Source organism: Gobius niger (genome assembly GCF_951799975.1).
Source record: "Gobius niger genome assembly, chromosome: 14".
Classification (NCBI taxonomy): Eukaryota; Metazoa; Chordata; class Actinopteri; order Gobiiformes; family Gobiidae; genus Gobius; species Gobius niger.
In genome coordinates, this window is record NC_136865.1 from 1,755,011 (window position 1) to 1,772,975 (window position 17,965).

Consider the following 17,965-nt stretch of genomic DNA (forward strand, 5'->3'; position numbering starts at 1 on the left):
ACTTAAAATTGAAAATCGAGAGCTTCAGTGCATGGTTACATCTCTAAGTCTGATTCATTTCCACCTGTCACATTAGCTGTTGTCACTTACAGATTCTAAAAAGTAATCAAATGTTTTCTCTATAGTTTTCCATTGACGTCACAGTCCCGCACAGTTCCATATGGCTCCATCTTGTGAGTCAAGGGTCTGATTGTTTGTGTTACGGATCATTGATAATATGGTGAAGAAATAGTGCGCACGTGCAGCTTGTTGTCACGTTGCAAAAGCATGGCCAGGCACCTTTGATACCGGTGCACAATCGAAACAGACGGCTTGTCGAGTTGCACTACTTCTCGTTCCTGCGCATGTGCAGAGCTATCGAGTCATTTTACATTCAGCCATCGAGTTCTGCTTTTTCAGCAATAAACATGATTTCATAAATGTTACTGTCGAATTAGGCAGTCTATTCTACATGTAATTAGTAAATGACGTAGCTGCTAAAACAATTTGCCTTTAAAAATCTGTCTGTTGAAAATATAGGCTTTAAATACAAAAAAAAGTACAAGTTTTGCCAATAATCATAAAGCACGACCGTTTAAATGTAATAAGTTGCTGAGGAAAGAGTCGTCTGCTCTTTAGTTACGTAATATTATGCAAGACAAAGTTTAGCAGCTGTTAATAACTAAGACATGTGCACATGCGCACTGATACTGTCAAAGACAAAGAAGTGCATCTCGACGTTACAGAGAACATCGCTATGCACTCTTTCTCTCAGGACAGGTTTAACATACGGAGGATAAATCAGCAGTTTGGTTCCTGTTTGTGCGTAAAAAAGCATCTTTTGCAAATGCAGCGCGAGGTTTATGAACGAGGACGAGACAGAGGAGAGACGCGCACGCTTCTCTGCCTGCCCAGGTATGTGAGCAACGCTGCTGCGTGCACGTACCTCACACATGGCTCTGCGCGGAGGCTCTGACCGGGCGGGCATTAAACACATACTCATTTACGTCGGGTTTGTTTCGGGTTGGACCGTCAATTCAAGTTAATTGCTCGGGGAAGAGCGCAAGTCCGCCGCTGTTACTCTCTTGGTTCATCAGGAGGTAAACGCAGCACAGATTGGCACTGATACACGTTATAAATACAGCCTTTTCTCATTGTTTAACCGCTCAAAGCTGTTGTTTGATTCAATGGACAAGTTTAAGTGCAGGCTTGGGCCTACACCTTTTACTGTTGTGATTACCGTGCATGTGAACATCATGATGATTATGTTAGCCTACCCATCACATGGCTCATTGTGAGTGAAAAACCCCCACTAGCGACTACAGAACACCCATAGTAGACACAATTACTCATTAAATGTGCATGCGAGTCGGGCATAAACATTGTCGAATGCCACACAACATGGCAGCCGCTGCTGTGGATCAAGAAACGGAAAACCATCTCTAAAGCCCTATTCGCACGGGATGAGCATTATCTAAGGACCCCATATAATAAAACAACCCCCCGACGTCTGCTTTTTATGTGGCGCATTCGCACGGGATAACCGAAGCTTGAGATTCTGGTTGAAATCTCCTGGATATGACGTCAAAGCGCTCCTTTCTGAGTTCATTTGTAAAATTTACTTTCACCTGAATGAATTTGTGAACCTGCTTTAGTCTCTTACCATGGACAATTCTCCGTAAAAGGTGTTTAACCGTAGTTGGTTGTAAATGTGTAGTTGGAGTGACATAAACATAAGCTCTCTCTGAAGCACCAACATGCAGAACACCGCATGGTTTCTCTTTGCATTTTGACTTTAAAACAGCCTCTTACTGAAGCTGAAAGGCCAACATGATGAAAGCGCATGGACTTTAGATAAAATACACGAAGAGCAGAGGGAGGAGGTAAGCACCGACTCGGGAGCATCAATGACGCTGGAACCGCTGAATATCGCTCCGTTGGCCCCTCTGTGTTTCTTAAACATTAAGTTGAAAATGAGGAAATGCAAATAATAAGCTCTATTATTTCTAATATTGAAATCTGAGGCTTAATATTGGCGAGTCTCATATCCTATGAGACTTTTACGCACGAGTTTTAAAACTTCGTGTTTTAGGATTGCGTTCTGAAATTGTGTTTAGTTTAGCTCAATTTATTCTGCAATCTCTGGTTACTGCTAATTGAAATAACTAAATCTCAACAAAAACGAATGTAATGAGAGGTGAATTAATGACAGATAAAAACAGCTCAGTGCGTTTTTTTTTTACGACGCTGTTTGTCAAAATAATGGAGTAAAATGATGCCAAACGAGACCACTAGTTCAAACTCTCTAATGACTCTCAATTCTTCATCAAAAGTAAATAAAAATGCGCACAGGAAACAAAAAAAGCCTAATCACGTGTCGGATCCTTCCCGTTTCTGTCCAAATCACAGACATGCCTGTTCACATTGGATTAGTTTTATCACAGGACCTCGGAGTTCAGCAAAATGTAGTCAGTCATTTGTGGGGAATTTTTCCTTGGTAAATCACTGACACGGCGCCTTCACACAGGATTAACATCACAGACATTCTCCCTGAGTATTAAATCGCAGGTCCCAGGTAAAACTAATCCCGTGCAAACAGGTATCTCCAACCAGTAGCTCGCCAAGCCTCTCCAGGTAGCTCCTCAAAGACTTCCTACATCTCTACACGCTTGTTAACTCAAACTTTAGATGCATTTTCTGTTTGTTCTGAACATGCTGCACACAATCTGTGAGCAGTTGCTTCAATATAGTAAAGTTTAAGGACTAAACTCATGTCACTTTCTTTGAAATACCATCTTGGCAAGTAATTCTTCTGAACTCCACCTAAGTTGTGTTTTTCACAAGTGTTTTTGAACATCAGTAGCTCCCCGATGTTCATATTGTATAAAAACCCTGCTATAAGAGTACTATTACTCCAAACTAAAGTTTTTTTTTTTAAGTAGAAGCAGAACGTACTGTGTGATTTATTGACTTACCTCCAAAGGTTACTGAAGTACAGCGCTGAGTACTTCCTGGCCCTGGTTAGCCTTATCTGGATTGGTTGGGGCCCTTCGGGGAGAAAGAGGTGGGAGGGGCCACAGGGGCCAGTGTTTCTGCAGAGGATCCACAGACACACACACGTCTCTGCCACTGCTGCGCAGTTTCAACCGTTGTGATCTCTTATTTTTCCGCATTTGCGAGTCAAAGGGAAGGCCATCTCTGTTCATTATAATGAGGACGAGGAAGGTGGGTTTCCCGAGGAGGCTGGACAGGTTACTGCCGTTTTCCCTCCAGTAACCATTTGAGTTTTGGAGCAGACTTTTGGATGTGAACAGGAGATGGTCGCCCTGCTGGCACCCGGGCTGCTCTGCCTGCTCCTCCATCAACAGGTAGGCTCCAGTGCACCAGGTACTCTTCAGAGCAAACCACCCCATCATTTACAAACACACTCACGAACAAACAGGGAAACTTCATATTTGTTACTTGTGTTGTCTCTGAAATGACTGCACTCGGCTGTTTTTACTACAAAAGTGCATCAATATTACAGAAAAAAAAAGGTCTCAAATAAATTCAGCTGCAGTTTTGGCTGATATTTATGGCTTGTTTTATCCAATATCAGTCAATTTCCCCTCATGTCTCTGCTTGGTGGAATGTTTGCAAATCTCAAGGATGGAAATATGCACCGATGTTTTTACGTTTGTTGTATTAAAATGATAGTATTGGGGAATAGGCTGTGTTCATGTGACATCACAACATTCTTAAGAACCTGAAATAACTGTCAAAATGTCATTCCTGGGCCAATTCACATGAAACAAAAACTGTCCCAAAGTTCAAAGTCCTCTCTTCCAGCACATATGAACTATATGAATTATGAATCTTCCCTCTTAAAGGCGTCCAAAAGTGGAGACAATATTCAAAAACATGAGCGTGATGTTGCTCAGCAGAATAAGAACAATGTGAATCCAATCCCTGTCAAACGATGATCAGGGAAAACATTTGACATTTCCTTCTGTAGAGTTGCCCTGGCACCTGCTCCCACTGAAACACAGTTCTAGAACATGAACGCAGCTTATTGAAATGGCACTGAAAAGCATTGATGACACAGGTTTGGGAAAAAAACAAGCACACTTCTTACTACTATTTCATTTGTCCTATACTCTGCACCTGGTGCTTTTTGTATCGATCTCATGAACGTGGAGGTGAGTTTTGTGACCCTGAAGAGTGATCCACCAGATATGAAACGCATGATGAATGATGAAGACGTCCCTGTGAAGAAATGGGATGTTAAACATGTGTTAAGGAAGTGGGGATTAGGTCTTTCTCTCTTTCATTGTTTCTAACAAAAAAAATCCAGTTAAGTTTTTCGATATATACACAAACATAAAAGGTGAAATCATGAACGGCTTACATATATGCACTGAAGGTTCTTGCATAGACTGTATATATAAATGGACAGGTTTGTGTGGGGACCATGGGGACATGTCCCACCACTCCTCATGTGGAGATCTTTCACAGAGATGAACTTTCGGCTCAGAGAGGACAAGCTTCATGAAGGCTGTTTTGTTTCGTGTTGATTGGTCAAATATTCACATTTGTGGGTTGTAGCTGAGCTGCAGTCCGTTTATGGAGCTCATAAACGCATTTACATGTTCGGCGGAAAGTTTATTTTGGTCAGATGTTTTACTCAAAAAGGATCAGAAAATAGCTGACACGCTCTTGTCATTACTGTGTGTTATTGACAAGTGAAGTGCGAGAGGAGACGACGTGCTTCTGTTTGTCCCTGAGCGCAGCAGAGAGGGGAGAGACCCAAACAAAATCTGATTATTATGGTGAAGTCACGACACCAAACCTACGCCCCTGGTTAATACTAATGCTGTGGCCTAGTTGTGAACGCTTGTGGGATTGTAATTTGACATTTGAGGTGATTACAAATGATTAATGATTTATATATGCAGGTGACACAATGCTGTACTCTATGTCGCCCTCTGCTGCACAAGCAGTTCAAAATATACAACTTGACTTCAATTTGGTTCAACAACATTTTACTGACTTGAATATGTTGATGAATTCCTCGAAAACTAAATGCACGTTGTTCAGTCGGTTCTGTCACAGAACGTGTCAGTCTCTGCTTTAGACGGTTCCATCATTGAGAAAGTGCCATATTATAAATCTCTTGGCATCTGGATCGATGAGAGGCTCATTTAGTAAACATGTCCAGGAGCTAACGAACAAACTTAAAGCAAAGCTGTCTTTTTTCTACAGACACAAAAAATGTTTCCCTCCTAACAAGAGACAACTGTTAATCCAGGCTACGTTACTTTCTGTTTTGGATTACGGTGATGTCATATATATGCATTCCACTGCATCTGTGTTGAAGCCTCTGAATGCAGTTTTGACGGTTATAGGACCCACCACTGTAATCTTTATGCTAAAGTGGGTTGGCAGCACTGTCTGCTGTTTGTTTACAAAGCTCTTCTTGGTGTCCTTCCTGATTATTTGTTTAATCTTATAAATGTCAGGTCAAATGCTTACCAGCTGAGGTCTCAGGACATTTTGACTCTCGAGTCTCACCGTGTAAAGACAGAATGGGGAAAGAAGTCCTTTTGCTACTTCGCACCAAATGTCTGGAATGAGGCGCAGAAAACCTTTTATGTGGATAATCTCATGACGTTCCATCAGTATAAAATCCCTTGTAAAGGAGTTTCCTCCATGTGTCTGCTCTTGTTTTTAAGTATTACACATTTTCTTAGTATTGTGTTATCGTCTGTAATCGTTCCACTGTTGTCTTATTGTCTTATTGTTAACTTAACTTTTTTGTTAACATTTACATTGTATGTTTTAACAGGTCTCTCTTGCAAATGAGACATTGCCAAGCCTTTCTAGTTTCCATAACTATGTGTAAGATCTGTGTGAGTGAAACACAACTTACATCACATATGCCGTCCCTAACCCTAATCATAACCCGAACCCAAACCTTGAACAGGCGGGACGGCAGGTAACATAATGTTACATATTGTTACAACAATAATAAACAATCAGGAAAATCTTGATATTTCCAAAGAAAACATCATCAAAATTGATCATAGAAAAAGATCGGAACAATGGTCTCAACTTACATAGTGCTTTTCTACCTTCATCAGGCCCAATGTGCTTTCCATCCAGGAACCACTCACCCATTCACTCTCATTCATACACCAGCGTACACAAGGGTGCACCTTCAGGAGCTGGGATTCGAACCCCTGACCGTCCGATCATGAGACGACCCGCTCTACCATCTGCACCACTGTCGCCCCAAGAAACATAATGGTCACTTTTTTGCAGCTCATATTTTTTATACAGCCCCCGCCCCCTTCCCCCTTCCCCCTACGCCATCGACGGGCAAATAACGGGAAAAAGTCGAGCTATTAGCAAGGCATGCTTTGTGGTGGAGGCAATTTGAGCACTGAAATGTCTCCTTTGAGCGTTTTGTTTTTAGTTTATAGTCACTGTCTTTTTGCATAATGTGTTGAAGACAATTTTCTTTTGCTAATCTATAATAGAACAGAAGTTAAGAGGCGTTCGCTGCCTGTCTAGAGTCACGTACAGTCGGCTTGTGTGTGAGGCGCAGTGAGGCGCGCTCTGTTTATCGTTTCTCATGAAAGAAAGGGCAGTAAAAATAACATGCAATAAATAACATCCCGCCTTCTTCCCAAGTCACCAAACATTTACTCCCTCCCCTCGGGTCACTAGTTTTTTTAATATTTTTTTTTAAATACTTCAGTAAAGAAGTTAAACTATAATAATAATTTTAAAAAAGATGTGCTTTGATGCTGTGGTTCCCAAACCTATTTCCCTTAAAGCAAATGTGTCAAAACAGAAAAAATGAAAAACAAAGTGAAATTGAAATTCTGACGTCATTCATTTGATATTTTTCGAACGCTCTTCCTGTGAGATCTTCTGTAAACAGAGATGTATTTATTTCTCCAGGCTGCGTGTATCCATGGCAACGTGCTGACTTTGGAGCACTGGGCAGAGGAAAGCGCTTCTCCTTGGTCCTCATGGTGGGGGGCTGACATTGCGATACCGCCCCCCTCCTCTTGTTACATAATGCATATTTGACCATTGCACACAGTGACCAATATTCAGTTAGAATGACATCATTTGTTCCTTCTAGATGACCGGTCATCTAATCTATGGAGATGTCCTTGTCCATGGCCACTTATGTCTCTGTACATTTCATCTTTGCATCTCGACAGAGATGCAACACAGGCACAGAAGGAATTTATTCTTACACCAAACTAATCCACATTTTTTGACCTTAAGACCGTGTACGTGTCAAACACGACCTAAAGCCCGGCTCCAAAGGCTTCATTATTCCCGTGACAACGCTGAGAAGAGGATCACACTGGTGCATGTCGGGAGAAGGAGAGACTTAACCTCTATTTACCCCCACCATAACTGAGCACATTTTCTCCAGTTTTACCTAAATCTAAAAGATTCTCGACTGGAGCTGACAGCCTACAGGCCAGTGTAAAGCCTCATTTGAAAGCTAAGACCGGCAAAACTCATCTGAGCTTCTTCATTTTCATTTTTCATTTTTTTATTTATTTCATTCATTTAAAAATGCAACAGCAGCATTTAGCATGAATGAAAAGGAGCAGAAAGAAGTAAAAAACTTATAATGTCTGCCCCTAATCAACACAAAATCATTTACAGTTCCAGTTCATTTAAATGTTAAACTGTCTCATGCAGCCGTCTTTTTTTTTGTTTGTTTTTTCTTGTCCAAGACATCAAAACACAAAATACAATTACATAAATAAAGTTGATCTGCTCCTCCGCAGTGTCATATTTTTGTAACATTGATAATTTTACATACTTCTTAAACACATCAATGGACTTAGAAGTTTTAACTTTACAATCAAGACTGTTCCACAGAGACTCCTTTGATTGAGATACATCTTTCCTTTGTTGCCGATTGAAACCTGGGTTTTGTAAAAACCTCAGTACCTTTTAGTTCATATCTGCTTTTTCTCTTATTGAATCTGCTTTGTAAATTATTTGGTAAACTTTCCAGATGAGCTTTATACATGGTTTTTAAAAGGTTAAACTCTACTAATTCACAAAATTTCAGTGTTTTTAGTTGTATGAATAAAGGATTGGTCTGGTCTCTGTATCCACTTCCACTGGCAACTCTAATCGCTCTTTTCTGTAACAGAAAAATTGGATTAATGTATGTTTTGCAGGCACTTCCCCACACTTCAATGCAATAGGTCAGATATGGGACAATCAATGAGTTATACAACAAAAACAATGCATTCTTATTGAGAGAATCTTTGACTTTATACAGCACAGCTATTATTTGGGACACCTTTACTTTGACATTATCAATATGCGATTTCCATGTCAGGTGTTCATCAATCATGATGCCGAGAAACTTAATCTCATGTGCCCTTTCAATTTCTAATCCGTTGATAAACAATGATGCTTCGACATATTTCCTTTTACTACAAAAGATCATAAACTTGGTTTTGCTAATATTTAGGGACAATTTATTGGCATTGAACCACCGCATAATTTTCTGGAATTCATTCTCTACTATTTGCAGGACATCTTTAATATTTTTTCCTGAATAGAATAAAGTGGTGTCATCAGCAAATAGAATGCACCTAAGTAACGGAGACACAGACACAATATCATTAACATATAGAAGAAAAAGTATAGGTCCTAGGACCGATCCTTGTGGTACTCCGCAAGTTATGTTACAATTTTTAGACTTTATGTTGTTAATTTCCACAAATTGACTTCTGTTTTTTAAGTAGCTGGTAACCCATTGGTGTGCCACACCTCTGATACCATAATTATATAATTTGTGCAACAATATCTTGTGGTCCAGCGTATCAAATGCTTTTTGAAGATCTACAAAGATGCTTACTAAATAGTTTTTTTTGTCTATAGCATTGGCTATTTCCTCAGTTAGCTCCATAATTGCTGTAGCAGTTGAGTGATTAGGACGAAACCCATATTGGCTGTTACTTAAAGTCATAGATTCAGCTAGAAATGTATTCAGTCTTGTTGCAAATAACTTCTCCAGAATTTTAGAGAACTGGCACTGGAACTGGAACTGAGAACTTCTTCCTTGTTTGCGTTATCATGCATTACTCGTTTTGTTGCGTTTTTTTTAATCGTGATTTGATTGCGTTTTGATTGTTTTTTATGACCTTTTTGTCACATTTTCGTCTTGCTTTATTGTCATGTTTTTTTGGCATGTTTTTTGAGTGTTATGTTGCTGTCATCAAGCCACAAAAATGGGTCAAAAAAGCAACAAAAACTGAAAACCCAAACAAACAGGATGCGCCTACCCCACATTCAACATAATAAACATTTGCATTTTACAGTAATACCTGAGGACTGTATCCACAACAAGGAAGAAGTTTGCACACAACAAAACAAAAAATCGATTCCTAAGTAGACAAGTGTCCTCAAGGCATTTACATCAGAAGAAAATGAGATGACATGACTGGAGCGCATGTACTCTGTTACTTACATTTCCCATCAACAGCTGCATGCATAACAAGAGGCACATACACACACAACTATGTGCATGCACCTGTTTGTGAATTACATTTAAGCTATTGCAGACATCAAAATGAGAATTATGATCATTTGTTATAATTATTACATACAGTTGGGGCCCATATGGGCTAGTTGGGCTTTGGGTGGGCATGGGCTTAGAGTGGGCTTCGTTGTTTGGCCCCACATGGGCAGTTGGTGGGCAGTAGATGGGCTAAACCAAGCATGGGCAAAAAGGGGGCTCCAGCTGGGCTCCATTCCGAAATAGTCAAAATGAATAATGTCAGACATGGATGAATTTGAGTGATTTTAAAGACTATAGGCTGGGTTCTAGTATCACGTCACTCTTCAGTGTTTTATGGCAAGGCAAGTTTATTGGTAGAGCACAATTCATACACAAGGCAATTCAAAGTGCTTCACAGCTGCATAAATACAAGAAAGCAAATAGAATCAATAAAAACATCAACATAGAATTAATCAATTACAGTAAAAAGCAAGAGTGCAGATAAAATACTTTCAGTCATATGCATCGGTAAGAAGAACTGTTTTCAGCCTGGATTTGAACATTGTCAGGGTTGAGGCCTGTCTCACGTCCTCGTGAAGACTGTTCCAGATTTTAGCTGCATGAAACTGAAACGCAGCCTCACCGTGGTTAGTCCTGACTCTGGGAACCACCAGGAGGCCCCTCCCTGAAGTTCTCAGGGCCCGAGATGGTTCATACGGCTCTAACATGTCAGAGATGTACTTTGGTGCTAAACCATGAAAAGACTTGTAACAAGCAGAGCTGTTTTAAAGTCTATTCTCTGAGTGACAGGAAGCCAGTGCAGAGACCGGAGCACTGGACTAATATGGTCATATTTCCTGGTTCTTGTCAGAACTCGAGCAGCAGCGTTCTGGATGTACTGTAGCTGTCTGACAGCTCGTTTAGAGAGGCCAGTGAGCAGCTGTTACAGTAATCTAACCTGCTGGAGACAAATGCATGGATAAGTCTCTCTAGGTCTGGTTTTGACACTATTCCTCTGATCTTAGCCATGTTTTTCAGATGGTAAAAAGCTGCTGATGTGATTGCTTTGATGTGGCTGTTTAAGTTCAGGTCTGAGTCCATGATTACTCCGTGATTTCTAACCTTTTTTTTTGGTTATAGAGAGAGAGACTCAAGGTGACTGATGACAAGGCGCATTGAGTTGCCTTGTGTACGAAATGCGCGGTGTAAATAAAGTTGCCTTGCCTTTGTGCCTGTGGGCCAAAAACAGTGATCTTAATTTTGTCTGAGTTTAGTTGGAGAAAGTTGTTTTGCATCCACAAACTGATCTGTTGGATGCAGTGACAGAGAGTATCTACAGGCCCATGTTCACATGTATCAGTGACAGAGAGTATCTACAGGCCCATGTTCACCTGTATCAGTGACAGAGAGTATCTACAGGCCCATGTTCACCTGTATCAGTGACAGAGAGTATCTACAGGCCCATGTTCACCTGTATCAGTGACAGAGAGTATCTACAGGCCCATGTTCACCTGTATCAGTGACAGAGAGTATCTACAGGCCCATGTTCTCCTGTATCAGTGACAGAGAGTATCTACAGGCCCATGTTCACCTGTATCAGTGACAGAGAGTATCTACAGGCCCATGTTCACCTGTATCAGTGACAGAGAGTATCTACAGGCCCATGTTCACCTGTATCAGTGACAGAGAGTATCTACAGGCCCATGTTCACCTGTATCAGTGACAGAGAGTATCTACAGGCCCATGTTCACCTGTATCAGTGACAGAGAGTATCTACAGGCCCATGTTCTCCTGTATCAGTGACAGAGAGTATCTACAGGCCCATGTTCACCTGTATCAGTGACAGAGAGTATCTACAGGCCCATGTTCACCTGTATCAGTGACAGAGAGTATCTACAGGCCCATGTTCACCTGTATCAGTGACAGAGAGTATCTACAGGCCCATGTTCACCAGCCGTCAGTGACACGTAGATTTGAGTGTCATCTGCATAGTTGTGGTACGACACATTGTTGCTGTTTATTAGCTGAAACCATGGAAGCATGTACACGTTGAATAAGAGGGGTCCCAAGATTGACCCCTGGGGGACTCCACAGGTCATGGCAATTTTGTCTGAGACACAGTTGCCAATTTCAACAAAGTACGTCCTGTCCTCGAGTTAGGACTTAAACCAGTTTAGAGCAGTACCAGAGATTCCCACCCAGTTTTCTAACCTGTGAAGTAAGATCCCGTGGTCCACTGTGGTCCAATGTGGTCCTGTGGTCCACTGTGTCAAAGGCAGCGCTCAGGTCCAGCAGAACTAAAACTGAGACCTTACCTGCGTTGGTGTTCATGCGGATATCATTTGTCACCTTGATCAGAGCTGTCTCAGTGCTGTGATGGGGCCTAAAGCCTGACTGGAAAGTATCAAACACATTGTTAGACAGGAGAAAGTAAGTGAGCTGCTGATATACTACTTTCTCTAGGACTTTTCCTAAGAATGGCAGGTTTGATATGGGCCGGTAGTTGTTCATTACCTTGGCATCAAGGCTGCTCTTCTTTAGAAGAGGCTTAATGACTGCTGTTTTCAAGGCCTTTGGAAATGCTCCAGTCTGGAGTGAGATGTTAACTAACTGAGCAAGTTGTGGTAACAAGCTGGTCAGCACAGACTTCAGAAATCTAGTGGGTAATTCATCAAGGCAGCATGTACATGAACTCAGACCGGAGATAACCTCTTCGATTGTTTTGTCAGTAACACGTGTGAAATGTCTCAGCTCAAGGTGTTTATCTGGTGGCAGAGGTTCTATTTGTGTTGTGGAACTTATTGCATTTTTAATGCTTTGGACTTTGTCATGAAAAAATATTGCAAACTCATTGTACTTAGATGTCGAGATTAGTTCTAGGGGCAGTGAAACTGGAGGGTTAGTTAATCTGTTTACTGTAGAAAACAGAACGCGAGAATTGTTTCTGCAGTTTGAGATGATTTTGGAGAAATACTTCTCCCTTGCTCCACGCAAAATCTGGTTGAACACACAAAGCACTTCTTTGTAAACCTCAAAATGAACCTGGAGCTTTGACTTGCGCCATTTCCGTTCGGCTTTTCGGCACTCCCTTTTCCGTGCCCTGACCGAATCTTCACTTCTCCAAGGTGCCTTTTGCCTATTGTTAACCATTTTAACCTTGACAGGAGCAATAGTATCCAAAACATTTAAGACCCCTGATGTGTAAGAGTCCAACAGATTATCAACATTAGAACATGGGGCATTTTCAAATCTGATCATCTCCATAAACTGTGTCCTTGTTGTATCATTTATGTGTCTTCTTTGAATAACTCCAGGCCCAACCACTGGTTTAGGTGTAACACACAGGTCAAAGAAGACACAAAAATGATCAGATAAAGCAACATCAATTTGATCCAAAGAGCAGGACTTTGGATCAAATTGATAACACACTTGAAAGTTAACTGATTCAATTTGAAGTTTTTTTTTTTTAGCCACACATTTGCTTTACCAAATGAAAAAAGTAAATGGGCTTTGCGCGTCTGTTGTGACGTAATCATGTAACTTCGGCAGTTTGAATTTTGAACTGAGTCTATCTCTCGCGCTCTCAAGCTGCTCCTGCGCCCCAACATTTTTCTTAGGACCTCGATCAAGTTTTTGGGTGCACCTTGATGTTTGTCGACGATCTCTGTGCCTTCTGCGAACGCCCAGACGTCTTTTCCCGGTCACCGCTGCTGCCGCGGTTCAAATGGGACTCGTCTAATTCCTGGATGCTAGCGAGTGCTACGCTGTTTCCCTAGATGACTGAAGCTAACTGCGGGACGCCAATGCAGTCAGCATTTTGGACTCGCTCACATCGGATTCTTTTTCTACAAATGCCTTCCACCATAAGCTAAAAACTTTTCATGCCGAATTGGGACAGCGCGGGAATCTGCTCGCCCCCATTAAAGTGCATGCGGTCTTTCCCATCTGCTGAAACTAGACGGACCCTTGACTGTGAGTATTGACTTTAAATACTACAGATATTAGTAAGACGACAATCTTGTAAATCCAAATGTAGTCGGAAAAACCTACACGAGTTTGCGAAATGTAGTTTATAACGTCACTGGCTAGTCGTCTGCTGCCTCGGCTGCACGCACTGCGCGGACCACGGTTCACTCACGCAAAAAGAAGAAAGTATATCTTAGACGGTGCCTCGGAAGAAGCGGGACGTAGCCCATTTCCAGTGGATTTACACATTGAGTGCCGCTACAGGAAAATGAAACTTGGCTACGGTATTTGTTTTGTTTTTTTTGTTCTTGTGTATTCCTTGTATCCACTTTTAGGACAGTAAAATCACCCACGCTTCTCCCGTGCGTCCAAAATTGGGTTTAAAATTAAAACATGTTTGATTTCCTGTGACCGGGGTCTAGCATCGTATTTCTGCTGCCCACATTACACATTCTAAGTAATGAAATAAATAACTAAGGAAAAAAAATAGGACTGTATAATTGTCCGTGTTCATTGTCTTTGTCTCTTCTCCAGATGTTTTCCTAATTCATTGATGTCAAACCTCGTAACTGTGAGTATTCCACAATTATTCAACTGTAAGCATGTAGTGGTTTCAGAGGTTATTGCACAGCTAATGTATTTATCCATTTTCAGTTTGGATGTCATGGAGCACCTGAACCTACTAATGTATCAAAGGTGAGCATTGTGCATCTTTTCATGTTCTGTTCAATGTTGTTCAGTATTTTAATGGAAACCTTTGCCATCTTGTTTCAAACAATTCTAATTGGTAAAAATGGGGTGCCACTAAACTGACTCTTTTTGTGTTTATGCTTTACTGAGCCAGTTTTATGAAATACTCATGGTTCACTGTCCGTTAGTCTTGGTTTAGTTCTGTATGTACCTGCCTGATATGACATCTCTTTATACCTTAGGCTGAAGACATCAATGTAAAAGGAGAATGCATCCTGAAGGCCCCCCATTTTGTTACTTGGACAGTGGTAAATGATTTCAATTAATATAGAGCTTTCATCGGTGCTTTATAGCAAAGAACCACTCACTCATTCACACTTTCAGCTAGTGCGAGCCCCAGATTGGAGAAACCTGGGTTGCCCGTGTGGGTTTTTGCTTGGGCCCATGTAAGGCCCACCTTGAGCCCATGTACACATGTGGGCTTGCCCACATGGGGCCACCATGGAACCCCCGGACAAAATTAACTGGGACCCAACTGGGCAGCCCAGATGGGGCCCATTCACCAGACCATATCTAACCCACATGGTTGCATGCATGGTTGTGTTGACAGGGAGTCAATTTTTATAGTTTTATTATTATTACATTTTCGTTGACTTTCTAGATATTGCTATTATAATATTATAATACTACAATATTATGCTATTATACAGGCATTTTTAATATTCAAGGAAATTAATATACCTTGAATATTCAAGTTCATCAACTTTTTTAAAGAAAGTTGATGAACGCTTTATTTTAAGTGTTCATCAAAATAAAGAACATGTACTTGACAATTCATGAGAAATGCCTGACCATCATTCACAATTCTGGTGTTGGAGTATCCAAAAGCATGTCAGTGCAAACGACCATACCAATCTGATATCAGTTCCATGGTATTTTACCAGTTTGTGGTTGACACCTCATCAACATTTGAAAGAGAACTCAAAGCTTCGCCTCCTTCAATCTTGCTAATTTCAAAAGATTTCAAAGATCCAAACTCAAATCTTTCAAGGTTGAAATTTTCCCAATGGTAAGCCAATTGTTTTTGATGTCGTTTGACTAAAGATTTTGTGACATTCTTAAAGTTTTTTAGAGACCTTTTTAAAAAGTTATGTTCAACTTTAAATCTCATACACCACACGTGAAGCAGTGGACCTATTTTGCAATGCACCGAAGATAATGTATCATGAAATGATGTTTTGCTATTAATCTTATTTTAAGTCATTGTTTATTCACCTTATTCCGGAGCCTCGCGTGGGCGCCGCCATGAATTGTGCCCGCCCCTTTTCTCCGATCTGTTAACATGGGGCTGGAGAAGTCCACATAAAATCAGTCACTACACAAAAACAAAGCCGTTTTCCGGCCACGCTGAGAAACGGTGCAGAGTTGACATGTTGGTGTAAATGAACATTGGACATTTTACACAAATTAATCGACTAAACATCAGATTTGAGCGGAGAATATTTTCCCTCGTTCTCCGTTAAATTGAACAGGCTTCGCGCTCGACCGGAAGTGTCTGGAAAACGGAAGTGCTGAGACAACGCAAAAAGTGGCATAAGTAGGCGGGGTGGAATAAGGTGAATATTAAACAGTGACTTAAACAACTGATGGTGTTCATCTATCAAGTGTTTCAAATAAAATGTCAAACCATGAGTTAAAACTGGAGAAAAAACAATGTTCACAATCTGAATCAATAACAGCAGCAGACTAGACTCACTAGACACCATGCCTGAAGGGCATTTATTCCAAGATCATTACTTCCTTCATCCATTTTTAGACTGCTTGGCCTATTTTTCCACTCATAACTTTGAATTCTTTGTGACAATATTTCCAATGTTTGTTTTTGCTGATTAAATACTGAAACAAGTGTTTTAATTTTAAACACCGTCCCACCATCCCCAACTGCACCTTTGTCCGGGGTGAAGTCTCTCCTCCTGTGCTGCATATGCACATCACCGTGGATCGTCACAGTCACGTAACTGAGGGAGGAGACAGGGATGTGCTATATTAATCATATAAAACCAAACCCATGCAAACAGACGAAACCTCCCTGAATTGTGCCTGTGAATGGCCAGTTTCATCGGTCCAGTCACTGCAGCAGCCGGACAATAATATGGCCCGCACTTACGCTGCTGCAGACGAATAAATGATAACTTCTGCTGTGAGCCTGTACTTTCAAATATCGTTTTTCTATTTTAGCATCAGATTGAAAACTCTACATTTAAGCCAGTGAGTGATTTTGTTTCATGACATAATGCTCATAGCAGATGTCTGGTAATTTCGCTTTTGATTTCAATTTGAAATCATTCATTCAAAATGATTGAATGAATGATACACAGATACACATGAAACAGCTGCACCAAACTTGCTAGCAGACTTGACCAGTCATATTATACTGACGTTTTACGAGGCAAGTGGAAAACAAAGTCAAATACTATTTGATATAATATTTTCCATTTGCAGCTCTAACAATGCTGATAGTGAATGCTGGTGAAGTATGATTTATGGAGATGGAACTTTGCATCATCAGTTCTGCAAAAAAGATCTGTCGTGTGGACAGTATTTGTACCATTTATAAACATATAAATATGTGGACAGGGCCTTAATCAGTGGCTTTAGGTGCATCCTTTTTCTCTTTTTACTGACGTTTTAAAAATTAAATTATTACTTATGGATAATGACTGTGGTTAGAGTTAATCATAGTTTAACACCAGTGAAGTGGACACAAAGCTGAGAAAAATATTGAATATTCAAGTTTGTTTAATATTATAAGTGACCTCTCGAGGCCATTGAAATATATTTATTTTATTTTTATATTTGTTTGAATTAATGATTTGTTTGTTTGTTTAAGGTGGGATCTAGTGTTTACAATGTTAACTAGTTTAAGGAGATATTCAACGAAATGGATCATGACACTGACACAAGTGGTTCAGTTTGTGTATTTTGGGCTACATAAAGTCACTCACTCAGTTGGATTGTGATGACTTTGTTAATGAAGGTGACGCTTCAACAATCAAAGCTAAAGCACTAGTCTCTCCTGAAATTTAAAGGACCTATATCATGCTAAAATCGACTTTTTGGAGCTTTTAGCCATGTAGTTATGCTATTTCCTTATCAAAAACACCCCCAGAGTGGTTTCTCACTTCCTTCACACAGTTCTCAGCAATCCAGTTCTCAGCAATATAGATAAATTAGTGGTGGGCCGTTATCGGTGTTAACGTGCTGCGTTAACGCGAGACTCTTATCGGGCGATAAAAAAAATATCGCCGTTAATCTATTCTCAAGCTGGGTTGGGAGCTGGGTCTATACTCTGCTATGATGACTTTCACCGTGATATTTTATGCAGGGCTTAAAGTATTCCGGCCGGGGGCCGAATTTCCGGCTTGAGGCCTCTGGCGCAAGCAAAGTGTATCAGACTGCAAATTATTTGTCCGTTTTTTCCGCGCCTTTGTGAAAAAGTCGCGTTTCCCACACTTCTTACGGTCCATGAATGCATCTCACACGCAGCCTCGCTGTTACGTGATTCCTCTGAAACCAAAATAACTGCCACGCGGAGGCTGGAGCTACTTTTGTTATGGATTAAGTTTTGCCAAATGGACGCTATGACCAGATGAGTGAGAATCGGATAAAGAGGCGAAGAGCAGCAGGTTCTACGACTGGACCTGCCCCGCTCCGCTCCTCCTTCTGCAGCCGTGCGCGTGGTGAGACAGGTGTGCACGGGAACGACATGCTGCGTAAACCCCCCCGAGCTGCTGCCGC

General features: G+C 40.9%; 1 protein-coding gene across 1 annotated transcript in view; it reads left to right on the forward strand.

The window, feature by feature from the left end:
* The first annotated feature begins 3,276 nt into the window (after window positions 1-3,276).
* glp2r (glucagon-like peptide 2 receptor) overlaps window positions 3,277-17,965 on the forward strand; it is a 51,195-nt gene continuing 36,506 nt past the window's right edge. Inside the window, exon 1 of the mRNA XM_079570575.1 lies at window positions 3,277-3,347. Within this exon, the coding sequence (XP_079426701.1) occupies window positions 3,297-3,347 (51 nt within the window). The 5' untranslated portion in view covers window positions 3,277-3,296. The remainder of the gene's footprint in view (window positions 3,348-17,965) is intronic.